At 30.7% G+C, this 27,743-nt stretch overlaps 2 protein-coding genes across 2 annotated transcripts in view; one reads left to right on the top strand and one right to left on the bottom strand.

Annotated features, from left to right (window-relative positions):
* Positions 1–10,782, bottom strand: part of Root (ciliary rootlet coiled-coil, rootletin) — a 340,123-nt gene extending 329,341 nt beyond the window's left edge. Inside the window, exon 1 of the mRNA XM_075382006.1 lies at positions 10,571–10,782. The gene's annotated coding sequence lies outside the window, so the exon portion shown is untranslated. The remainder of the gene's footprint in view (positions 1–10,570) is intronic.
* Positions 10,783–14,627: 3,845 nt separating this feature from the next.
* Positions 14,628–27,743, top strand: part of mre11 (double strand break repair nuclease mre11) — a 70,180-nt gene continuing 57,064 nt past the window's right edge. The window contains exons 1-3 of the mRNA XM_075382007.1: positions 14,628–14,869; positions 15,867–16,029; positions 24,221–24,360. Of these exons, the coding sequence (XP_075238122.1) occupies positions 14,779–14,869; positions 15,867–16,029; positions 24,221–24,360 (394 nt within the window). The 5' untranslated portion in view covers positions 14,628–14,778. The remainder of the gene's footprint in view (positions 14,870–15,866; positions 16,030–24,220; positions 24,361–27,743) is intronic.

The following is a 27,743-nucleotide window of genomic DNA, read 5'->3' on the forward strand; positions in this document are numbered from 1 at the left end:
TAAGTAATTATAATTAAATATAGATTAAAAAAAAATTACGTACAGAATTAAAACCGGCTCTTCCAATATTATTTTACTAAGAACCCTCTAAACAACAAACATGTCACATATAAGGGATGGGGAAGTTGAATCAATACCTAAAATATTTTATATCTCGTAATTAATTGCACACAAAGGTATACAATTAAATAATTTTTCTATGTAGTCTCCTTGTTATCCAACATTTTTGAAGTGCACGGATACAAAATATAATTGCTTTAGGTGAGGGCATAAATCATACATCACTTACTTTACCTTATGTAGGACTATAGAGACATGTTTCCATCTTGTCTTTGAACACTCCAGTGACATCACAATCTTAGGGGCAAAGCCTGATGATTTTACAGGATGCAGGTGATTCTTTAAAAAAAAAGAATGAGGTTCCCAATTCAACCAGTAACTATTTTTTTATATGTGTTCAACCCTTAATATTCATAATCACCAAATGATTTTGATGATTCATTTTTTATTCCCATTTTAAGTCTTTTTCTAAAATATTTAAATGTGGATAAAAAGTGGTTAAATTCTTACGGAAAAAGATGTGGATAATAAATTACATTACCTAAATAGATGATTTAAGAAATATACAATTTTTCATTCACTGTTGTTTAATATTAGGTTTTTTATAGCATAATGATTCATATCCTGATACCGATTTGCGTAGAAACAGAGTTCATTACTGTAATAGTTTATCTAAAGAAATAAGACACCTGAATTTAAGTAATTATAATTAAATATAGATTAAAAAAAAATTACGTACAGAATTAAAACCGGCTCTTCCAATATTATTTTACTAAGAACCCTCTAAACAACAAACATGTCACATATAAGGGATGGGGAAGTTGAATCAATACCTAAAATATTTTATATCTCGTAATTAATTGCACACAAAGGTATACAATTAAATAATTTTTCTATGTAGTCTCCTTGTTATCCAACATTTTTGAAGTGCACGGATACAAAATATAATTGCTTTAGGTGAGGGCATAAATCATACATCACTTACTTTACCTTATGTAGGACTATAGAGACATGTTTCCATCTTGTCTTTGAACACTCCAGTGACATCACAATCTTAGGGGCAAAGCCTGATGATTTTACAGGATGCAGGTGATTCTTTAAAAAAAAAGAATGAGGTTCCCAATTCAACCAGTAACTATTTTTTTATATGTGTTCAACCCTTAATATTCATAATCACCAAATGATTTTGATGATTCATTTTTTATTCCCATTTTAAGTCTTTTTCTAAAATATTTAAATGTGGATAAAAAGTGGTTAAATTCTTACGGAAAAAGATGTGGATAATAAATTACATTACCTAAATAGATGATTTAAGAAATATACAATTTTTCATTCACTGTTGTTTAATATTAGGTTTTTTATAGCATAATGATTCATATCCTGATACCACCCCGGTATTCAAGGTATTCTCATAGAAAAATTATAGAAAATACAGTTTAAATCGCACTCAGTAACAATTTTTTTATAGTTTTTACTTTTTTTTGTTCAATCTTTTCTTACTTTTATAAAGATAAAAGTCTTTTTCCTTTAGGTTTCTTGCAAATAGTTAAATAGTTACATTGAAAATGAAAGTGATACACCAAAAGTCAGTGTCTGGTTAGGAAAATGGTGTCATCGTCCATTTTTTTTTCATGGAGTCCACTGTGTCAGGAGACACATACTTTAACATGCTTGAGAACTTTGCTGTTCCTCAGATTTCTGCAGACTTCAGTTTCCAACAAGATGGTGCTCCACAATATTTTTATCAAGATGTTTCCATGTTCGTGAACAACACTTTCCTAGGATGTTGGATTAGACAAGGAGATCCAACTACATGGCCACCTTGATCTCCAGATATCACTCCTTTGAACTTTTTGGCTTGAGGATTCATTAAAAGTAATGTATACCAAAGAAAAGTTTAAGATTTGGATGATGTAGAATAGAAAATTGTTGAAGCTGTTGGTCTAATAACACTGCAGATGCTTCTAAACACCTGGCAAGATTAAAATTATCGTCTAGATATCTGTCGAGCTACTGAGCTAAACTTGGTAAGTTGCTGTGTTTATTAAAAAAAATTTTTAGATTATATTAACTGGTTCTGTTAATATAAGCTGTTACTTTGGTACCTTTAGTTCAGACACACTGTATGTTAGCTCATAAAAATTTATGGCAATAAAAATAGAGTAATACCACTTGTCAATATGCAACTTATCACAACTGGTAGCAACAACACATATTGCAATTACAGCTGTTGAAGTAGTAAATTTAAACTTGCTGTTTATTAATCAGGTTTTCAGGAATAGTGTAAAAGATCTTGTTTCTATAAGAAAAGATCTTGTCTACAAAAAAAGTGATGGAGCATCTCTTTGAATTTTAGATTAGAAGTTTCAGATTTGATGTACCTGGAATGAGTGTTATATAAGGGAACTGAAAAATAATTAGTTAATTATAAAAGACTGTTCAATGAACATGATGTTGTACAATGTGACTATTTTATGTCAGATAACTGAGAACATGATTCTTTAGAAGAAATGTTTCCAAGATTTCTGTACAAAAAATAAGGACTTGTAAATATAGAGGGTAAAGAAAGTATGATAAAGAAGAATCCTTTGTGGTAGCTATTGTTAATTTGTTTGAAAAGTTAAGCATTTCCAGTTACCATTCTATATCTCTAATAAGTGTTTCATGTAAACTACAGGAATAATGAAGCACATACTGATGTGGAATTTTGAAAATTTCTACTTATCACATTCCAACAAAACAGATCTCTTACATTATGCACTCTTGTTTTTGTTTTCCATCAGTGCATTGTGATAGAAAACTGGAAAGCCTGCAAGAAAGCTTGATGAAAAAGATATTAACGATATTAGAAATGGGAAACGACATTTGCTGACCTTTACAACAAGATTCCTTAATAACCAAAATTCTATTTTATGAGTTGCTACAGTAATTTTCAGACTTCACGGATAGTATATAGAGTGTAAAATTTTTTGATATAGCAATAATCAATTGCAAAATTTATGAAGAGCCTGTTACTTGACTACAACATATAAATGATTTTTCTAATGCATTACATCTATAGCAAAATCATTACTTCAAAATTAAACTTCTTCCTTAGATTGCAAAAAACCTATTGCTTCATTTCCCATTATTAAAACAGTAGTTTATAAACTCTTCTTATTTATAAGCTAATGACGCACTAAAATTATTAGTGATTAGATATGAAGCCTTATGAATAAAATTACATAAATATTTTTAACAATACAATTACCTACAAGTGTAATAAATTCTCATGAAATAATAGCAACTCAAGAAATAAGAAAAGAAACAAAAAAGTAAATTAAAAATGTATTAGCTGCCAGGCTGGATTATTATATAAAATATCACATACACTCCCAAGCAAAGGTGACAATGTTTTGTACACATAAATACTACAAATTTATAACAAGCCATTGAATTATACAAACTTACATACCTTATATTCATTAAAACAATAATTATATATTCTCTTGTACAAGCCATTTATTTTAAACGCAAAGGAATATTGCCCCTGTCTATTGTTTAATCTAGAAATCAAATAAATGTATCGATAAAATATATGCCCATGCCTCTTTCAATGCCTAAAATAAAGGGAGAGGTTAATATTGAGATTATGAATTTATAGTTTGAAAGCATGCGATCCCCATTCTAACAGCAAACCATACTTTTAAAGCTACAAAATGACATCTGCTCCTTGAGTTGTACCAGACTGATACAGCAATAACAAAAATAAAATATACGCTACTAAATTAAAAAAATAACAAATTCCATTTCCAAAAAATTAATGCCTACCAATTTGAGCATAATTTCATTGCCAGAAAGAATAGTGGTCATGCATTTAATCAATAAAATGTACTGAATAAGAGCTTACATTTTTCATAATGATAAAATTATTTTCTCCAAACTTTCTTCTTGAAGATAAAACACAGCAAATTAGTAAATAAACTAATTTCACAATTGCAAAGATATTCTACAAACCATAATACTTACAATTTACACATTTAGAGAGGCAACTATAAAACACAACAAATTCTTCAGTTAAAAGAAAGTAGTATACTAAGTAGTAAAGGGCCTATTAAAAGAAAAAAAAAGTTATAAATTTATTTATTTTTTAAATGCTGTTATTTGCTAAATGTATCATTAAGTATGTAAAAGACTTAATAAAAGAAGAGGTTCTCAATTTTTTATTCAAGTATTTTTTTATAGTGTAATGTTAAATGTTTTAAACTTCACCAAATGGATAAATTTCAATCAGTCTTTTATATTGTACATGATATGTTTTTCCATGATAAGTTTTTCCAGACAAATGGAAAACTTTTTAAATGAAAAATTAAGTTGTCATTAAGATATTAAAAATATTTTAAACATAAATATTGGCAAACATAAAGTAAAAAATAAAACATTTTTTTTTAAAATAAGAGAGCCCAACTTACATTCAGAAATAGTTTCTAGACACTTTCAATATATCTCAATATTCCTTTTAAGTGAAAAACCTGTGCCTTCTGCCACAGGTTTTTAAAATAACAATTTGACATTTGCCAAATCAGTGCAGTATGCCGGCACTGTCATTGCAAATTTCTTAGGAGGATTCTTTTATATGAGATAATTTTCTCAATAACTAAGAGACATTTCAAAGTTTGGGCCTTTTTAGTAACTAATTCACATTCATTGCATTTCCTAGTCCTCTTCAGCTCAGTTATTTTCGGAAACAGAATATATCTCAGACCAGTTATGACAATTAAGGATCTGAAACTCAAACAGCAACTACTGTAATTACATTTTGAGAGCTATCTGCAAGGGCACCAGCTGAGTTTGAAGTATGTACATACTTCTAGATTCTGGGAAGTAAACAATTCCTATTACAAATGAATATTTTGAATATTATAATTGTATAAATATTTAATTATTATCTTCTGTTATCAGTTTAACTGTTTTAAAAACTTTATTGATGAAAACTGTGATACCTCAAATCACCTGACTTTCAGATTTGTTTCTTACAGCTTCAACACTAAGTAACTCATTGTTATTTAAAAACTTTGATTTAATTATATCAAATTGTTCCCAAGCTTCTACAATTCCAGTAATTGCCGAGTTTATTAGAAAAGAAATTTGTTTCTGATTCAGTTTATATATATAAAAAAACACAGATTCCAAAATAAAAAGTAAAACTTTCCTAATAGATGTACGAAGCTTTAAATCTTTTTCAAATTGCATGGTGGAGAAGTCTGTTAGGTCTTGATAAAAAAAAAAGAAGAAATTGTAGTGTGATTTGTACGTTTATAAATCTTTACCACTGTTCTTTACATTCTACGAAATGGCATTCACATAGATTGTTGTTGTTTCTAGAGACAAACCCAAGTTTTTATGAAATTAAACTTATTGTTTAGTATTAGACTGTTAATTTCATAGTTTGGCATTGTCACCCTTACTGATCAACTTTAGATGAACCTGACATAATACATTCCTTTTTTCTAACGCTTGCTTGTTTAACCTGCCCAACAAGAACTAACTTGATCCTTTCAATAACTTAACACTTTTAAATATATTTAACTTCTTTTTAAGGGAAATGACAGAAACTAAGGCGTTTATTATTCATGTTTTTACCCAATCTTTTTATAAAATTTATTTCATCTGATTCAACATCAGTAGTTGATAACATAATTTTGCAAAATTCAATAAATTATTTTTTAAGAAATCATGATTTTCATCTGAGGCTGAAGCTATTCAATGCAAAAAAGGTATATTTCCTGTAATAAATTGTAAATTAAGTTAGTTATTCTGACTGATAACTCTCAGTCTCTTTCTTTAAATTTTCAAACTGAGTGTTATATCAATTAAAATTGCAGTAATTTTGCTTATTTCGTTATTAAATTTGTTATATGGGTTGTTTCTTAATTGAGGTATAATTTCTCAAATCTTACCTAGATAACTTTCTTAAGATAAATAACTCAAATCATCATTAGCCATTATAATGATAAAATATTTTATCATAAAAGCCAACTATTCTGTGTTAACTCCTGATGGGCAAACAACTGTTGGTCTGGTTCTGAAGTGTTCTGAAGTGTCAGAGAGAATCTCTGGACCATTCTTTCTATACTTTTTATCGGCAATATTGAGAAGAATTTTAGAATGAATAATTTGGTGGGCATTTCTACTGATAGTATCAATAGATTCATTTTATTTAACTATGATGAAGTTCCATACATTGTCATGTTGAGGGCACTTGCCACATCAGTCCAGAATGACAGCAGCATCACTACAGATTCTTTTGGATTTCTACTGGGTAAACTCGGGTTTACAACCCATTTTTACCAAACTGTTCATTTGACTGACAATGCAACTGCTCACCCACTACAGGATGAGATGAAAGGTGAGGACATTTTTGTAAGATCTCTTCTTCAGAAAGATTTAATTAATTCTTGGAAAGGCTCATGGCCAGAACTTTCACTAGAAAGTACGGGAACTGTGGGAAAAATAAAAATGCAGCTAATGATCAGACTATTCTTAGAATGTTTTAAACCATGGAGGGCTGACCAGAAACGAAGAAAATGAGTGGAATAAAAACGATTGCAATAATAGTACAAGATGTGAATCAATGATGAAATAATGAAACAGGTGAAATAATCCAAACACATCAACGACAATAAAAGCGGCAATGAAAAAGATGATGAAGAGATGCATATTAAAATACATTTATTTTGCATTTATACATTTATTTTTGGATTTATTTTGGTCTCCCAAGGGACAGTAAAAATAATGTATGTAAGCAGTTTTCAGCAGATTCAATACAAGTTTTTATTGACTTTTAGTGGTGAATTCTATGCAAACGTAACAAAAAATATTTGGAGAATTTTGAAAAGCCTGATTTTTTATTCATTCTAAAATTCAAAACATTTTAATGAATGAAAGTAAACTGAAATATTACAGAAACAATTACTTAATATAAAAATAATTAAGTTATAATGTATTAAGTTTTTTTATACTTAATTACTTTTAAAAAAATATTAAAAAAACAATCTGTAGCTAGTACAGATTCCCAAATCTATAAAAGAAAAAATTTTGTGGTACCTGAAGAATGAATGAATGTTCCTTCATTGATATTTATTACTGTTGTAATAGCTAGTGTAGCAATAGTAACTTCATTTTCAAAAATTAGTTAAAAAATGGAAGACTATGTTTTGTATTAATACAATAGTTTTGATTTGTTGAAAGTGGTAGAAAAATAAATACTGATCGCTAGGTTTTCATACTCGTTTGAAGGTGATTATTTATAATGAGAACCACTCATCTTTGTTAGTACCAAGTCTTATTTAAATAAATATAATTAATTTTCATTGTCATCTGCGTTAAAAGTCAGAGTACATTATCAATCAGATGTAACTTGTAGTCAATGTTATTATATATCATGTTGTTATTGAAATACATTATTTTATACAAAATTTCCAATTTCCATAATTCTTTGTTTCTTATTTTTTATAAAATTTTTATTATAGATGTTTCAAAATTACTATACTTCAATATTAAAACATTTTTAATAACTGGTCCAATGTTGACAATAATCAGATTAATTTGGTATTGTGCTAAAAGCAACTGGAAGTTTTTATGATGCTGTAGAAATATAGTTGTCAAATATAGCATTTTAACCTTTGCTTTAGTCCTCTTAATTTGTCTGTAAAACTGTTTTTTTTTCCAATAATGTTTTTTTTTATTTTATGTTTTCTGTACACTACTAACATTATAACATCTCTACATTTGACGTCATTTATATTATCTTGTAATTTCTTCAAACCGTTTTAAAAATTATATTTTTTTCACATGTGTGTTCTCTGTAAATCCTCATGCTCACACAAGGGTAAATTTAAGCTGTACTAAAGTAAAATATCATTTTAGAATACTAATATATTCATGAAATATTCTATTTGCAGCACAGATTTCTGTTATTTAATATTTTATTAATGGACTTAAATTTATGTATAATAAACTTCACCATAATTCATGTCATGTATCAGAAATAGTTAAAGAAAGGGAAAGTAGCAATGTAAAACATTTTATTACATTTCTTACAAAAGTTAGTTTATGAAGCATTAATTATTATTTACATGAATTATTGCATTATGTATGATCAGCTAAGTTTCTAACTTCACAAACACTGCATTAAACAGGATGCATAGTTAGCATCTTTTTAGATAGCATCTATTTTGAGATTGTCAGCAAATTTATTTAATATGTGATTAAAGAATAAGATTTGTATTGTATTTACTCTTAAAATATTTCTTTTTTCAATTTTTGCGTTTGTATATGATAGATTTTTCATTTTTTTATAATTTTACATTACTTATAAAATTAAGTACCCTTACCATTTTTGGACAAATATTGAAATTTTATGTCTCCTTTTTGTAATTCTGTGCCCTTTGAGCTAAAATGATTTTAGCTGCAAGTCAAAATGTAATTTCTTTACTGAAGTCAATTTTATGTATAATACGGGAACAAAGTACATTTAATGATCATTAATTCATTTAAAGTTCTGTTTTGTTTGTTTTTACATGATGCTTTTGTTTATTTTTCTAATACGTACTGGCCTCCATGGCATGAGTGGTAGTGTCTCGGCCTTTCATCCAGAGGTCCCAGGTTCAAGTCCTGGTCAAGCATGACATTTCCACATGCTACAAAAATTGTCATTCATTTCATCCTCTGAAGCAATACCTAACAGTGGTTCCAGAAGTTAAAAAAAAATACATTTAATGAAATTTTTACCTCTTTTGGCTATCCCCTACAACATCCTCTCCATTTCTACATTTTACTAGTACTTTTCAAATCTAAAGTGAAACCCTGATTTAATTAAAAATAGTAATAAATAATTTTTACAAGACTTTTTTTTTAATAATACATGAATTTTTCTTTTTCCTAAAACACCAAGAAGCGAGTTGCAATTTGAAACTTTTAATCTCTTTGCCACTTTCTGAGACATTCTGTTATTCATTAATGTTTGTTGTAGGACAAAAAAATTGAATTTTCTTAAGAGTGAAGAAAAACATTTATTTATGTTCTTAATTAACAACTACCACTCTAAACAAAAAAAATATCGCTTGGCTAGATGTTTATTTAGTGATTAGTATTCAATTCTAACTTTGTATGTTATAATTGTTACTTTGGTATTAACCTACAATAATAAAATTAAGCAAAGGATGCAATAAGAATTATAAGCAGAAATATGCTTAATTTATAATATGCGTAAGTTACAATCACTAGAATCTGGTCTAATCTTAAAATTATTTCTATATCTATAATTGAAAATCATACATTTTTAACACAAACTGTGACCAAATTTCACTTTCCACACTTCAAAGTACTGTACTGAAGCATGAAGAATACTTCGTATTTCAGTACACCCTGTTAAGTTAGAGCTTTATACCTTTTGGAGCCCTTAATTTCAACTGAAAGTAGTTGGCAGAAAAACTGTAGAAGCAAAATTCTATTTTCAAACCTTTCAAGAGATGCCTGTTGCTTTACACAAGGACTATTCAGAAAGTAACTTCCAGTTTGTTATTAAAAAAAAACACCAATTGATAAAAAAACAAAAATTATATAAATGTTATAGCTACATCTTCTGACTACTTTACTACTTTTTCTAATTGCCATCCAAATTAGGCATTTGTCATATCTGTAAACAATTTTTTCAATACCCTCGACATAAAACTACACTGCCTGTAAATTAAGCCAGGTAATAACAATGTTTTTCAGTTACTCGCCATTTTCAATATGCTGCATTGCAAACTATTTCTTCATTTTCTGGAAAAGTGATAATCACTGGGAGCCAAATCAGGGCTACATGAAGCTCATTAAACAACTCTCATTTGAAACTGTTGATTTGGCATTAAGTGCATACTGCAATATGCAGATGAGCATTGTCATGAAGAAAAACAATGCAAAATATTATTCTGCAAGTATTTTACCTAAGTATGAAATTGAGATTCAAAACATACAAATGCATAAAAGAATATGTACAATTTTAATCATACAAATTCTTTTAACACATCACAAACAAGATTTTTCAAAACCTAATCTACATTCAACAGTGGTGATAACACTCATTGTTCTTGGCAACAGTCTCTGAAAGTTTATTTCAAACAACAAAGTTTATTCAAAACTTTATCCACATATACCACCACTACAGATTGTGCTCCTAACAAAGTCTAAGAAGATGCTTGATTTATATTGAAATTTATCTCAAACTAAGGAAAACGTTTGTTCAACTTTCACCTTAAAACTAATGTTTTATTATAGCAATAAAAAGATTTCGTTATTTGTATCCTTAAAAATACACTGGCTAAAATCGTCAGTGTTTGTAGGTTATAAATACAATGTACTGACAAATACTAAGTTGATGATATAAATTTAAGAAAACTAACTAGCAGTAGGAAAACAATGAAAATGAAAATAGTAAAATATATAACACCCAAGAGTAAATTAAAAACCGAAAGTATAAACTCACTGTTTAAGAAATTAACTACTTGCAAACAGGTAGTTGTCAACAAAGAGAAAACGATTGTATATTCCAGAAGAAAACAAAGCGTCTCACTACTACAACACTTAAAAGTTACGTACACCTTTTGCAAGTTAATAAGATAAACAAGCATAATTTCATTTATAATAAAAATTCTATAACGCCTAGCAAATAAAGTTCAAAAGTGAACTCCTCAACAAACCGACACACTCAAATTTAACGTAAATAATACATTGCCAACTATTGAAAAAAATTACGCTCTTTCGATGATAATAATAGTAATTACTATTTAGGTTCTTCCCCAAATTTCAGTCTTAACAAAATTGTTGAGTAAACATATTTCCAGTAAAAATAAAATTGTGGAGTAATAATAAATGAGGGCTTCATACAACTATCTTAGCAAACAATGGCACACACAGTTTCAGTAAGAAAGAATACACTGATAACTGTAATTGATAATATACACAGAACTGATGAACAACTTTCTAAACCATCGGTGATCGGTCACTGCCAGATTTAATGAGGGTAGGAATGATATTGCACGTGTAAAACTCTTCTGTGTAAAATGTAATGGCACCAATTGAAATATTTACCATAATTCCGGGCCACTCTAAAAAGACTAATTTAATCACTGAAAGTGATGCATAAAAATAATAAATTGAGCACTATTCGATGAATACCTTTCAGTATTCTCACTGCTATAGGACAAGCGAGCACGTTGAGTCGCTCTTTCATTGTTTTAAAACAAAATTGCATCCATTAATGATTATGCTCACTGCATATGATGAGTGTGCTTTTACAGAATCATTTTGTCAGATGTACACTACATGAACTGAAAGTTTGCGCCTCGCCAACTGCTGTTTCTAGTGTACTAGTCTGTTGTATTTGCATCGTGTACACATATGCGTCATGTTATTAGTAGTAACCCTAATGTCATCTGGTTAGATAGTACAACAAATCTCGCTCGCCCATTCCGCCAAACGGTTAGTTCACAGGATACGGTTTCGGTAGTTTTAACGTATCGGGTTTTTCGCCGTCTCTAGCAGTGGCGCATGTATATAGCATGTGTACACAATCCGGTTGTTAACTGTACACGGTAAAATCAACATATACAGTGAAATAAACATTCAGTTTTGCTAACAGAAACCGTATTCATAGATTCGGTGAAAAAAAACCGGAACAGTTGATAGTAGCGCTTGTATCGTAATGCAGCCGTTCAGACGATTCAGTTTTTGTACTAAACAGACGAATGTAGCCAATGACAGACCAGTCTGTGTTTGCATTATTTACAATATTTACTAACAACATTACACAATATTGATCACAACGTCAACGCGTTGCTTTAGAGCAGTTTTGAATAAAATCCATCATATGTTATGGCAGATATTAATAATATAGAAACAGTACTTCTGATCGATCTGGGTCGAGAAGACCTGAGATATGTGTTAGGTCTTTAGAATCTTATAAAGACAAACATATTAAAGAATCAGCTTGAAGGAAAGTATGCATTGCGTTAAAAGTAGGATTCCAACATCAAATCACTGAACAGGTAATCAAATGAAGCCTGAGATATTCGGAAGTAGTTAAAAAATTCCGATTCGTCATTTCTAAGTCTACACATTAATGTTTGGAAAGCCCCAAAATAGATGTATCCAGTATTTTTTTTTTTTTTTTTTCTTTTTTACGGTAACGATAGCAACAAAAAAGAAAAAATTATATTATTAACATCCATCTGCCACAGATCTCACAACCACGAGTGAAAAAACCGATGTGTGTGTTAACAAAGTATTCGATTTGGTAAAATAAACAATACGGAAAAACCGACCGAAACCATGTCGTGTGAACTGGGCCTAATTCAGCTAACAGTTCGGTTTAGATAGACAGGGGCAAACGTTTAGTTCACTAAGTGTAATACTTCTTTATGAAACTGTAGGAACCGTATTTACTCTACCATCAATGGCAGTATCATGAACAAAAAGAAGATAGTACATTAAAGCCTTGATAATTAGAGTTTAGGAAATATTTGAAAGGAGAACACTGGGCATATCGTTATACAGAGTGTTCAACTTAAAAGAGGCCCCATCACTTAGTTTCATCTATAAGTATAGTTTATTGGCAAACACTAACATAATAATTTACAGGTGTTGAAAATTATATCCATCCACTCTTATGCACTTGTCAATATGTTTGACTATGTTCCTGGGTGCTTTTGTTACCTGTATCCTGTCTATTTCATTATCAATACTGGAATTGGTAATGTTTGTCTTCAATTCTATGGACAATTTCTTTTAAGTAATCCCACAGAAAGAAGACTGGACTAGTCAGGATTCTGGTGGCATTTTGGATTTGGTGACCACAATCCTTCAGATATGATTCTTCCTCTGAAAAAATCTTGTAGCATCTCCGTAGTAGAGTAAGCTAAGTGGCACTGTCATTTTGCAACCAGCAGTTATGCTCATCCTCTTACATTAAGGCTATAAACTTTTGGATAATTTCTTGGTAGACAGCAGAACCATGTTTATTCAAAATACAAGCATCCTATTATTTATTACCTTGAATTCCCACATTATATTTTTTGAGGGTGTAGGGGAATTCAAAGAAAATATGTGGGATTTTAGTATCCCAGGTCCAGAAGTTATGATTATTAATATATCCATCAAGGTGAAAACACACTTCATTTATAAAAAAACACTTGATCTAAAATGCCAGCATTGCCTCTAATGAAGATCTTGAACAATTGACAGTAGTGAACCCTTTTTCCATAATCAGCATTAGTTAGCTCATGAAAAAAAGTTGCATGGAAAAAGAATAACATTTCAGCATTCTCTTCACTGTGGTGTGGGCTGAACCAAGTGAAATGATCTTTTCCCAGCTTAGTCTTCACCAAGATTTATAAGGAGATCTTGTAACTACCATTTTAATATCCTGTATGATCTGCATTGTTAAAACTAGCCTGTGTGAGGTGCATTTTTGGTCTAACTCCAAACCTATTTCATGAAATGTTTTAACTAACCTCTCATAACGCTCTTCACTTCTTCCTTTTCAAATATCTCCCTGAACTTTCAGAGACACATGAAATTTCATATCTAAATAAGTTTCCATAACAAATACAGTTCTTCAGTGGTTAACTGCATGTGAACAAATAACAACACATAATTATGCAACCTTGTTCAAAAGCCAATGCTCAACACAGACTGGCAATACTTAAATGTGTAGGAAACAAACAGTCCTCCCCATCCTAGGTTTAGTTGTATCAACATCTTGCACATTATTTTTTTATACAAGATTTTTCCAGAGAAAGAACTAGTATTTTTCTATTTTTATAAGCGCCACTAATATTATTACGTTATTTTTGATATCCAACATAATTAGGCATACATAGTGTAAAATTAAACAAAAATAAAATGTAATTATAAAAGTAGATAAGATTCGTTATAAAGATCAGTTAATCTACTTTGCCTGTTTATTTCATGACCTGGCTGAACATTAAGCTTCGTGACACAACGTACATTAATTTTAGTTTTTCTTACTACATGATTCTATTTAACAAGTTACTTTGCATTTTAGTCATGCAGTGTACATAATCTCAGTAATTTGTGACATTGGCATAAATATTTGGGATCTGCCACGTACTGAAAAGGTCGAGTTGTGTTAGTACAATAAGATATTATTTCAGATGAAAGATGTGAAAATTAAACCAACATTTTATATATAAATCACGTCATTTTAACTTTAAATCAAATTTAAAGTTTAATATAGAATTTAAATTGTATTTGTCTATCAAATTTGTGTTCGAAATAATTTTGCGTTGTTTACTAATTGCAGCTTTATCAATTTGCTTCCTCGTCTTTCTCCTCCAATTCCTAATTTTTATCGACATCGTATTGATTAAAAAAATTTAATGAACTGCTTGACAGATAAAAACTGCTTCTTAGCATTTTTAAACGAGATTCATTAATAAATTAGAGATAAGAATATATATATATATATTTCTGGTATTCTTGGTAGTACGATGGAGAGTGGGACATTTCGTCTGTAATGTTTACACGCTCAGTATGATGTACAGAGTGAAGGGAGGTTTACATTTCGCGGGAAGTTGTCAGTAATTGATTTTGCTGTTGGAATTAGTTGTAAATATCCAACTCTATCATCAGTCTGAAATCGTATAGAAGTATTGTATTGTAACTTTTGTTATAATGGAGGAAGGTGTTAACTCCGCTGATGTTTTGAACATATTAATCGCAAGCGATGTGCATTTAGGTTACGAAGAAAAGGATTTACTTAGAGGTTAGTTAAGATGTGCACATGTCTTATTTTAAATTAATATTGGACACAGTGAATATTATATATACTATTATTGAAATTCCCTTATTTAAAGAAAAAACTTTCTTAGTGGAGGTATCAATTTATCAAAGTTTTTAAAATTATTCATACAAATCCAACACCTTTGTTTAGACTGCCACACTTCAATTAGATAGCTCATTTTCGTTAGAAGTGCACCTGTTGGCAAATCAATTTGCTCTTTTTTTTCAAAAGTTGGATGTTTCTGTGGGGATCATGATACTATTGATTTGCATTAACTTTGCCGATACATATTTTTTATCTTCATATATAGGGTTTCTTTTTATCATATTTGTGTTTTTCAAAATCTGAAGTTTTTTTAATCTGAATTAACAAGCTTCATGCCACAATGTAAAAAGTAATAAACTAGGCCTAACGATTTATTAATAGAAACTTTTTCAGAAATAATGAAGATATAAAATTTCTTTAATTTTTACATTTCATAAACACTCAATTTTAATTATGTTTCACATGAGTCACAATCCCTCACCAGATTGGTTTATAATATGAAAAAGTATGCGTTTCCTACCCAATAAATTACTTCATCTTTGCTCAATTTAATGTCAATTACAATATCCATTGATTATCGTAAAAGTCCTTGCTTCCCTTTTAATTGTTTCTGCATGTATTGTTTAATGTTTATGTTTACCAAAATCCAAAACTGTTACTTGTTTTTATGTAATGCAGGTTTCTTACAATTATTTGTCAGCTAATTTCCTTAATATCTAAGGCTTTTCTTGCAAAACTTTTGTTTTTCAAATAAAAAAATGAAGTTTCTTTCTTACTTATTTAAACATGTTTTGAAAATACATTTGAGAAGTGGTTACAAGTCAAAATATTTTATCCTCTTTATTTGTCTGCCTATCTATTGTAATTCACCAGAAGATGAACAGTTATTGTTTACTGCAATTTCATCCTTAGTACTCATAATATTTTGTTTCAGGTAAGGATACTTTTACAACATTTGAAGAAATTCTTAGTATAGCAGTAGAAAGAGAGGTTGATTTTATACTACTTGGTGGGGATTTATTTCATGATTCAAAACCATCACAAAAGTGTCTTCATGAAGCAACTAGGCTTTTAAGGAGATATTGTATGGGAGACAGGTATTATAATTGTTCTTTATCAATAATAGCTATTATTACTACGTACTGTTATTACTCATAATAATATAAAAAATTACTAGTATTTTTAGTCATTATTACATTACCAGCAGACCTTTGTCAGTGACTTATTAGTGATGTCTCATATCCTTACTTTTAAGCTTGTCATTATTGACAAGAAGTATTAGTAATATTAATTAATTTGTTGAGATGTGGGTAGTTTGTTACATGATATCATACCTATCTGACTTGCATCTAGTTGTGTTCTTGTCAGATATGGCTGTTATTTTTTTTGAAAATGTTTCAGCAATATGTTACTGTAATGCATATCAGCGGTTTCCCATTATATGTACAAGTATGGTTGGCATAGATTGGAAAAGAAAAAAGTTCCAGTCAAAAAAAATATAAAATCCATTTAATTGTGCAGAATAGGTCATTTAGATTGATAATAAACATAATAAATTTTTTACATAAAAGATATTAAAATCTAATAATTACAGATATAATAAAATAATGTAGAAATATAATTTGTTTGTAGTTTAGCATGGTTTTTTTGAGGAAAATTAAAAAAGCAAAATTAAATAAAATGATAAAAAAAAGTTATTCAAATTACTGGGTAGTGTAAAATTACAGCATTCTGTAAAATGATATGCTAATATCAAAACTATTTAATGTATTGTCTGTTGAATGTAGCAAGTTATAAAATTGCATAATTACATTTATGCATGAATTCAGTTAGTGATTAACACTGAAAATACTACTATAACAAAACAGCTTGATCTGTTATTAAAACTAGAAACAGAACTTAATGTGGCAAAGATCAGCATGAACAATTTTTCTATAAATAACTCTTTTCAGATACTCAGTTTCATTGGAGGCTTATTAAATTCGTGAATTTGTTTATTGATTTTTAAGTAAACCAAGATGACTTTTAGTAAATTGAATTGTAGGACAAACTGTTATTACAATCAACACTTAATTTTGTTTTGTTTTGTATGAAGATAATATTTGTATTTAAAGATTCAGTCAAGTAATGATCTGAGTACATAATCTAATTGAAGTTAGATATAGAAATAGTTTTTGTGTGAAACCTTTGGTGTTAGAGGAAGGCACGAGGATCACGCTTCTGCAAATCAGTTAGTTTAATAGTTGAGGTTTGTAAGTTATGTTAGGTAGTCATGATTGGAAGAGGACTTATGAAGGCAATAGTAAGTTGAGTAAATACACTGATGGAAATGCCTGCCGAGGCATTTGCATCAATGGTGTCCTGCATTATCGAGTTTAAAGGGTCTAAAAGATGACCTCTGGTAAAGTCCATCAGAGCTGGGAATAGAGGGGGTGGTATGGCGACCAGGATCGTCACAAGGTGGGTGTCTTCCCCTACAGAGGCAGGATGTACTCAATTGAGATAATTGCATTCTAAATATTAAGACATCGCATGGCAAATCTATTCCGTTAATCCAAGTTTAAGCCAGTTATCAATGAAATGTCTTGTAAGATTTTCCCAAACAAACATTTTTATTATTATTACTATTCCTATTACATTGGGGAACAAAAAAGAATTTTATTTTTCTCTCAGGAAGAAAAATATGTGATTCTGATAGTGTTTTGTCTCCTGAATTCAAATATGATATTGGGTTTTCCCCATCCTGCAAATATTTGTTCTTTGCGTCACTAATTTTAGGAAACTACTGTTTTAAGTACATGAAACCAGGAGTATTTTCCATGGCCTTGATGAAATTCTTCATTAATCCTAATTTGATATGTAACGGAGGTAGATACATATTTTTAGGATTACACTGGATCATGTTTCACATTTCTCTGTTCAAGAATGAGTGATCACATTTAGGTCATTCTTTCCTAATGAAATGGTTTTTTCTGTCCCTACTATCCCATTCACACGAAAACCAACAGTACTTTGTGTAACCAAGCTCCAGACCAAGAATAAGTGCAATTAGCTTCAAATTACCACAGATATTCCATTCATACATTGCATATTGAGGCTTTTCCAATATAAATTTAAAGTTTTCATGTTTCTTTCATACTAGACTGAGCCACAGGTACTGATGGGAATTTATTGCCATTATACAGAAGCACAGCAGCTTTTAAACTAACTTTAGAGGATTTGATGAACAAACGCCATTCTGTTGGGTTATGTTCATTACAAAGTGTCTCCGTAAGAGAAGAAATGTCATTGCAAAACACTAAGCCATTTACTTCAGAAAAATAGTATTTAAATTCTAAATGATGATTACAATCAGTACTTATCTTTGTATTCTTTTGAAGAAGATTCCATTCTTTTAGCCGGGAAGCAAGCATTTCAGACTGTTTTTTGGATAACTTTAAATCTCGTATGAGATCGTTAACATTTTCTTGAGTCAGTAAATGAGGCTCAGATGAATGCTTTGTTCAAAAGTTTTATCACCATAATCTGTTTCTTTTTCTTCCTAACTTCCATCAGACTGCGCTTTTTTCATCTAATGTCACATGTTCTGGAGGCTTTGGTATGGCAACTCTTTGCAGCTTGGAACTGGTATCATTGCAGATTGCTAGTTTGGGTACTGTATGTTTGGTTTTGATGTAAACTCTGTAATGTTTGTTAAGCATAAATAACAGTCAGAAAAGTGATCTTTGGGTTCCCTCCAAATCATAGGGATAGCAAATGGCATATGGTGTGTGCCATTTTTAAGTGAGAAGCCTAGAACACAATAAACAGTAGATATGTGGAGCCCAGGCTCTTGTTTGATCCCCGAATTTACACCCAAAATAAATTTAATAACACTTTTTACTAATTAAGTAAGGTTTCGCCTTTGGGACTTGAATGTCACTTCATCACATACATAACAAAAATTATTAGGATGATTTAAATAAACTCTAGGCATTTTGTAACTAATGACTAATTAAAAGAAATAAAGTTGTAAATATGTAATACACAATAATTCAGACACACAAAGCATTCACAGCGACATGTTTACTGGTTCACTACTATCTCACAACTGGCATTGTTCTGATGAATGTGTGCTACACTAGATCACGTTTGTACATGTCTATACACGTCTGAACCTGCACAACAGTATCAATGTTACCTTTTGAATTCATTTGGTTTCATCATATTTACAATGCTTTTATTTGACGATGGACAAATGGATGAAAAACTTTATAAAATGTTTAAAAAAGTAAAATATCATAAAAACTGTGGGTGATGGAGAAATTTTGAATAGTCAAGTATTTGACATTAAAAATAGAATATTACCTTAGAATTGTTTCGGAAAATATAGATTTTCATGAAAATTTGTAATTAAACTTGTCTAACCCTCAGCTTCAAAAGTTGCATGTTCCTGGTGGAATTTTTTTGGGGGGTGAAAATTATCCCTTGCTAAAAAAATTCAAAAACGGTAGATTTAAACGTTTCATAGATTGAAATCCTGTTTAAATATGGGGAATAAACATTCTTTTATGTTGTGAAATATAATTTATGATGTTTTACTACGTATCAACTCTTAGAAACGACCCCATATGATGAAATTTAAAAAAAATCAGTTATCAACAGTTTGAAATGTTTTAATGGTGCATTTATAATGAATTAAATTTCGTTTACTGTTTATAATGTAATTTATGATTTATTGCAAAGTTTCAACCCTTAACCAACCCTTATGAAAAAAAAATTGTTAAAATGATAGATGTAAGTGTTTTGTAGCTCAAAATCATTTAAATGTGTAGAATAAACATTGTTCCATATCCTGAAACATAATTTATGATGTGTTACAGCCCTTAGAATCCACCCTAATGATAAAAAAAAACTTATTTTTCAAAAACTTAAAATGTTTTAATGGGGCATTTATAATGAATTACAAACTTTTTACAGTTGTTAATGTAATTTATTGTACAATATCCCATACCTTACAAACCAGCCTCATGATTAAAATTAACAATTATGTTTACTTAAAATTAAATACCATCATGTGTTTATTTTATTCTTTCAGTTTTGGAAATGTACTGATTACACCATATAATATAGATGTACATGTATAATATACCTATATATATCTATGCACACAAAGTTCTATCATCCATCAGCAGGTGTTCACCTATGATATGCTCCGTTACTTTTCTTCTACCTAGACTTTCATCTATATATTTATATACACAGATATGAGTGTATGAGGATATACTTATGTATATGTAGATATAGTTATATGTGTTCACATGTATTCATAAATGCTCTGAAACTGTCAAGAATATAAAAATTTACATGCTCCAAAAATTTCACTAAAAAAATGCAATTGGTTTTTCAACTATAACTTCCTTTCTTTTTAAGCTATCCAATTGTACAAATAACCATTTTGCAGGGAATTTCAAGGACTACAAGGTATGTAAAGTTCAGATTCCTTGAGCCCTTCTTTTTTTAAACTTTTGAGTTTAAAGGGTTTGGGAAAGGTGGTCCTCGCACTCCAAGTGCAAATTTCTAACGGTGATATCTCAATAAATTTTTATTCTATAGAAATAAAAAAAAAAATTTCAGTAAAAAAATAAATTTTTGTTCTCTAGCATTTTTTTTATACATTTTCTTTAGTTTTTTAAGTATTGTGAATAAAAGAAAATTTTTTAAAGAAATTTCAAATAGTTTTCAAATTTGAATCAACCTTCTTTTTAAATCTAGGCATTTCAAACCGGTCAAACTTCTAGAACATATTGTTAGTACTGAACAATTTTTAAAAGGATTACTTTCAATTCCAATTCTTATGGAAAAGTCACTTGTTTCATTGCTGATTTTTTTTATCCAAAAAAACAAGACAACCATTTTATTTTCATCGTAACTCCATTAGTTTTCATGCCAATGACTTTTACCAAAGCTAATTTTAAATGTATTCTCAAGTACTTTGAAAAATATCCTATAAGTTTTCCTCAAAAAATTTCCCTTTTTCTGTTATTTAACGTTGAAAGATTCGACTTAAGTTTTCAGTAAACAAAAAGTTACCTTCAACGAACCATAACTCGGTTCATATTACATCTACAGAAAAAAAAACCAATCTCTTCATTATTTTACAAGCTTCAGTTTCGCTAATAATTTTTTCATTAAAATGTAAGGTTTTGAGTTATTTGTGAAAAATCATTCAATAGTTGGATGAAAAATCAACATTTTCAATCATGAGTAACTCAAAAGCATTAACTCCACAAAAAAGTTTTATAGTACGTTTTTTGCTTAGAATTTATTCCTTCATTGATTTCTGCCATTATTTTCAATGTAATAATTTACACCCCCAAGAAGGGGTGAAATCTACCCCCAGGGCAAAAGCACACATTAGCGCTATATAATCTTTGTTCCTTGAGCTATTCCCTAATTACTGTCCAAATTTCACATCAATTGGCTTTGTCTGAAAGAATTCTGAGTGAAAAACCGTCAAACCCTGGACTAGAATACATATTTGAAAACAGGATAAAAACTGCATTAAGTACACCTATTGCTACTCATGAGATAAAAATCACGTTGACCAGTATTAGCAATTCATTTCTCAAGTTATTATCTCTTAACTTTTACTAATGCTACATACTGTAATATAATTTATTTATCTCACGTTTTGGCAGTTTTATGGTATATTTATTTTTTTTCAGTTACTAAAAAGTTAACTTTTCTGCCATTTTGGGGTCTTACACTTGATTTACAAAATTTATATTTATATATTTTTTGCATTTTAGTAAACCTTACATTAGTACATTTGAACCAACTTGATGGCTTACACTGTTATTGCATAATGATTATTACTAAATTTTTATTTTGATGGCCAATCGTGATCCATTTGTAGTGTCCTACGATTTGGTGTTAAATATTGTTATAAATGTTGATAATTTATCCCTAGCCTTTCTCAATATATAACAATAACCCTCATCTCTCTCTACAGAAAGATTAGCATCTGAATAGTCTTGATAACTCACAAAACTGATAGCTAATTGACTAAAGTACTGGTTATCTGCTGTCTAAACCTGCTTTCTGCTAACATTTAGATCTTGGTTTTCCTGATCACAAGAATATCTACTATGGTATATTAGAGAATGAAACAGAATTTAAGTTGATCAAGTAATTACTCAGAATTACCCTGTTTTCATTTAAATTAACATTTTATGTATTTTGTTTTTCATATGAGGAATTCATTTTCTGTTTAAATTATTTTTTATTATTACAACAGTTTCTTACTATCCTGTAAATGAGTGGTAGAAAACTTCTTATGATTGAAACGAAAATTCACATTATTTGTAGTTTAGAAATTAATGTTAGATGTTAATAAAAACTGATCTGTGATAAAATAAAAATAAGTAGTGAAAATTAATATGATTTGGAAAAATTAATTAAAAGAAATTATAAACAAAAATTCACAAACAAAAAATTACAGCTCTAGCTTGTCTAAAGAAAGAATGAACTTCACAAAGGGGTGGAAAATCAGATGTATAATATTAATTTAATAATGTGTATATTTTTAAAAATTATTTTTGATTGCTATTTGGTATATGTAAGTTCACCTTAAAGTGTACTTATACCGAATATACAAAAAAGGATATCAGGGTTTTAATCTGTTAAGATATCTCATGGATCTGTTGTACAGTGTTGATTTAAGGGAAGAATCAAAGAAAAAAGGTGAGTTTTAGTTGCATGCATGGCCATTGAATGATTTCATATCTCCACTTGACAGTGCTAGTAGCAAAGATGGTGACTCCTGAAGAGAAAGCCATAGAAAGTTTAATTATCATTCTCCAAGTGACATTAAACATTCATTGATGGTGTATCAGTTTGAAATGACCAGATGTCTGTGTAAATGGAAAACCAATTACCAATTTTGGATGTGCCCAGAAAATTTCTACTAATAATTTTTAACTTTTTGAATTAAAATAACTGTTATGTTTAAATAGTCAGTTTTCAATGATATCCAAAATAGTCCGTGCTCTTTATATGCTTCATACAGAAAAGGTAAAGATTTAATGCCACCAAAACAATCTGAGTTTTGTTGACTTCCTTGTAAAGAGAGGTTGTAACTTTTCCATTCCTCACACACTCTTAAAATTATAGGTAATTGCTCTTCTTTTTATTTGCTCCCATTAATTTTTTCACCTCTGAAATTAAAATTTTGCCCAGTAAACATTTGTAAGGAAATTGGCTTTCATTGATGTTACAAATATCTGTTTCATCAGTCCTGGTTAAGTTTTTAAGTGTAGTTTCATCCATGCATCACAGACTTCATCAATGTTAGGACTTTTTCATGCACATTTTTCAAAATTATTCCACATATGTCTGAACTTTTTAAGCTAACTCACTATAGCTTTGAAATTAATTCAGTTTAACTATTTGAGAAATATTATATGGTCTGTGTCTCAGTAGTTGAAGATTTGAACTACTTTATAATGAATGTGTTTGAAGTATTTCTGTTTTCAGAAATGTTTTGGGTTTTATAAGTTGTTAGAGTATTAGCAGAAATACTCTAAAACAGGAGAAAAGAAAGATTCACAGGTACCATCATCATTTATTAATACATTTTTAGACAGTTTTTAGAACATTTCAAACAAAAGCATTTTAGTTAAAGTGGTAATATAGACATGATTTTGTGTCTCAAAAAAAAATCCATCTGTCTACTGAAAGATGGGTTGACTACGTCTGAACATTCAGGATTTGGTGGAAGGTTTATTATTCCAGTTTAAACAAATACATTGTTAGTAATATATTGTGTAAGAAAACAGTAAAAATAATGAAAAAGCTACTGTCATTAGGAGATAAACTTTCTAATTTTTCTTCTTTTATTGTATCGGACATCTAATCAAAACATACACAGATTATTTTATTAAAAATTAAAAGCTGTTAAAGTTAAAATATGTAGTGATGAGGTAAGATTAAGTACATTTATTCTTTACATTGTTAGTATTGTTGAGTAATTTGTATTAGTTACTGTAAGATTTTGTCCAAATACAGTTGTAGTTTTTGTGATTTAATCAGTTTGTGTAAAAAAAATCAAGAGTGAAATGCTTATAATAAAGTAGATGTAGACTTAAAATGCCCAGTAGAGTAGTCTTAACATTATAATTCGATCTGAATTTTTTAAGTGACAAAAATCAGTTCAGCAAAGTTATTGTTGCCTTTACATTCCTTTGAAATGGTATTGAGTATATTTTCATATTATATTATTATTTTTCTTTTACTTTTTATGTTTAGGCCAGTTGCTGTAGAATTTTTAAGTGATCAAGCTGAAAATTTTCAGCATTGTGTAAACCCAGTTGTAAATTATGAAGATCCAAATTTTAATATTGCTATTCCTGTATTTTCTATTCATGGGAATCATGATGATCCAACAGGTGAGAATCATTTAAGTTATGCTACAATTAACATGAAACTCTTTTTTATTTATAATATGCTGTATACTATTTTTATAGAAATTTTTTAGCCTTTAAGAATATAAAATATTTAATTCAGTGTATTTTGTGCTGCTGGTTTTGGTGACCTTGCATAAAGTGGCAGTAATTCTTTAAAATATTCTAGGCATTTTAAAAATAACAGGCACTTTGTTCCAAGACTATTGAGAAAATGAGTAGTGCGCAGTATACATAATCAGTGGGGAAGACACTTTCCATAGGAACAGCTCCAGCTCTAGCACAATCACCGTTATTATTTTTATCCTACTGGCTATAAAAATAGTCCTCTTTTTTGAAACATCTTTCTTCTATGAAATATGAACCAGTCATAGTTGACTGCAGATAGATCACTCAGCCTGTAACCAGATGCACAAATCCATTGCCGTGAGACAGGAATATCTGTGAATATTTTCACTACAAGAAGATTTGTGCAAAGTGGATCTCAAGAATGCTGACTTTATAATACAAACCGAAGAGAATGGCTGCCTCTCATGCATTTCTTGATTGTTACCCTACAGAAGTGGATGTATTGTTGATTTGCATAATGACGAGGGTGAGGCATGCATATTGACTACACATCAAAACTGAAAACTTTTTAAGATGGCACTACTACTGTAATCCAACATAACCCAAAAAGCTTAAAGATGTATTTTCAACCATGGAAATTTATTGCAAGTTTCGGGACCAGAAAAGCAATCCTCAGATTGATTATTTGCCTTGAGGTGAAAAAATTCAGTTAGAAAGGTTCTCCATTAACTTTAAAAAATATATGATCCGCTGTATAGAACTATTAGCATAGGCTGCTCACCAAGGGAGCATTTTGGTCCACAATATTATGTATCTTCACATTGCTCAAAACGTACCAGAACAGTTGCAAAGGTTTTAATGGAAGATAATGGACCATCCTCTCTAGTCTGGATCTGACATCATTTGACTTTTATCATTAACTGAGATTTAAAGGATTTTTTTTTTTTTTTAGTAGAAAATATGCAGACTATGATGACAACCACCAATCTGTTGCTGACTTTTTCAGAAACAAGTTCTTTAATGAGGGGTTCATTAAGTTCACCCCGACGGGGAGTCTTATTCTTTAAGACTTTGGGGGTTGGCGTCCCCACGGGCCTAGCCTCCGCAGCTTTCCTTCCCACTATACAATGAGCTGCGGAACACTTTACATTATACACATATACTACACCAAGAACACTACATAAATTACAACATACACAATTACACAACAAACCCCGACGGGGAGTCTTATTCTTTAAGACTTTGGGGGTTGGCGTCCCCACGGGCCTAGCCTCTGCAGCTATTCTTCCCACTATACAGTGAGCTGCAGAACACTTTACATTATACACATATACTACACCAAGAACACTACATATATTACAACATACACACTCACACAATTACACAACAACATCCTACACTGATATTTCTTACATTAACACTCGGTGGTGTTGCGACATCTTACGAAATGCAACCGTAACCCAAGGTGGGAACAAATCGTGCCGATGGGTGAATGGCTCTACGTAGTGAGTCTTGAACGATGTCCTCTGGGTACCAGGGCGAACCCAGTTGTACTTAGCTCTAGCTCCAGTACGCGTGCGCTCTGCTGGAGTGGTCCATTTTTCGCCGGTACTCGTGGGACCAAAATTTCTGATCCTATATTAAATCCCAAGATGGTTGGTGGTCCATCTGAAAAAACCACCAAATTAAGTCTTGCGAAGAGACCTCGATCAGCTTTGTCTGACGAGGATAAAAGTCCTATGGAAGAGAACTACAAATCTTTAGACTTGAACACTAAAAATATTCGATTCGTTGTTCTCCAAAATATTTAGGAAGGTGGCTCCCTCCTAAAGGTTTCACCTTTCCTAATAAATAAAACTGTAACAGGTGCAAGTGGCTCCCCGAAGAACATCAGGAAATTACGCGACGGATCGATTCTGGTTGAAACATTCAACGACGAATAGAGTCGATCAATCTTACGTCTCCGTAATATGGATGGTATAAATATAAGTGCTGAAAGCCACAAAACTTTAAATACGAGCAGGGGTGTAATTTTTTGTCGAGACCTTTTAGATATACATATCAATGAAATAGTTGACGAGCTTTGCCACCAAGATGTTGTTGAAGTGAAACGGCAGAACGGAACAGAAGAACCGACACCGTCTCTTATATTAACATTTAATCTCCCTGTTCCACCAGAAAAGATTAAAGTGGGTTACCTCTCGGTTCGGGTACGACCATTCATCCCCAACCCACGGCGATGTTTCAGATGCCAAGGTTTTGGTCACACTACAACATCTTGTACAAAAACTGAGATCTGTGCTCGATGTGCTAAAGAAGGTCACAATGACACTAATTGCGAAGAAAGTGAAAAATGCGCAAACTGCAGTGGTCCACATACAGCCCGCTCCCGAGATTGCCCAATCTTTCAAGAAGAAAAGGCAATTCTCAAAATCTGTACGGAGCAAAAGCTATCTTTCCCGGCCGCACGAAGAGAATACAAAAAGTTAAATAATTCATGGAACCTGGTTAAACCAGATGTATCTTTTGCCACCGCTACATCTAAACAAATTCCTACAAATGTTAATAATCAGCAGTGCGGATCCTGCAATGAGCTTAAAAAACTTGTTCAGATGCTTTCTGATCGTAGCTTCACTTACAGCCACTATCTCAGAGCTGACAAAGATGAAGAAAACGTCTTTCGGCGCAGTTAGTGAATCCAACAGTGTGATACACACGAAAGTTCCTGCTCCCAAAGTCGTACCGGCACGAGTAGCGACTATCACAGCTGGCAGTAAGCCACCTAATAAGCTCCCCGTAAAGGGAACCCACATAACCACCACCTCTGGGATGTTAACTGCAGCATCCCATTCAAATAAATCTCCTCCACCATCACCTCATTTACTGGAGGATATGGTTGAAGAACCACCCGACCCTAGGGCATCGGGAGTTCTTTAAAATAAAAAATACAAAAAAGAAAAACCGAATCACCTACAACTAATTTTTATATAATTTCCGAAACTTAATTTTTTTATTTATTTTTTTACACTTCTGAACATTATTCAGTGGAATGTTAGAGGTATTCGGTCCCGCATTGAAGATATTAGAGTACTAGCGCACGCACATGATCCACTAATCATATGTTTCCAAGAAACTCACCTTCTACAACATGACCCAATTACACTCAGAGGATACTTCTGTGAGAGATACGACTGCCTAGTAGACAGTAGGGAGAGTGGTGGAGTAGCGATTTTCATGAAGAATGGGGTGTCTGCTACAAGAATTCAACTAACCACTGTCATTCCTGCTATTGCAGTAAA

This window comes from Lycorma delicatula, chromosome 1 (assembly GCF_047948215.1).
Source record: "Lycorma delicatula isolate Av1 chromosome 1, ASM4794821v1, whole genome shotgun sequence".
Taxonomy (NCBI): Eukaryota; Metazoa; Arthropoda; class Insecta; order Hemiptera; family Fulgoridae; genus Lycorma; species Lycorma delicatula.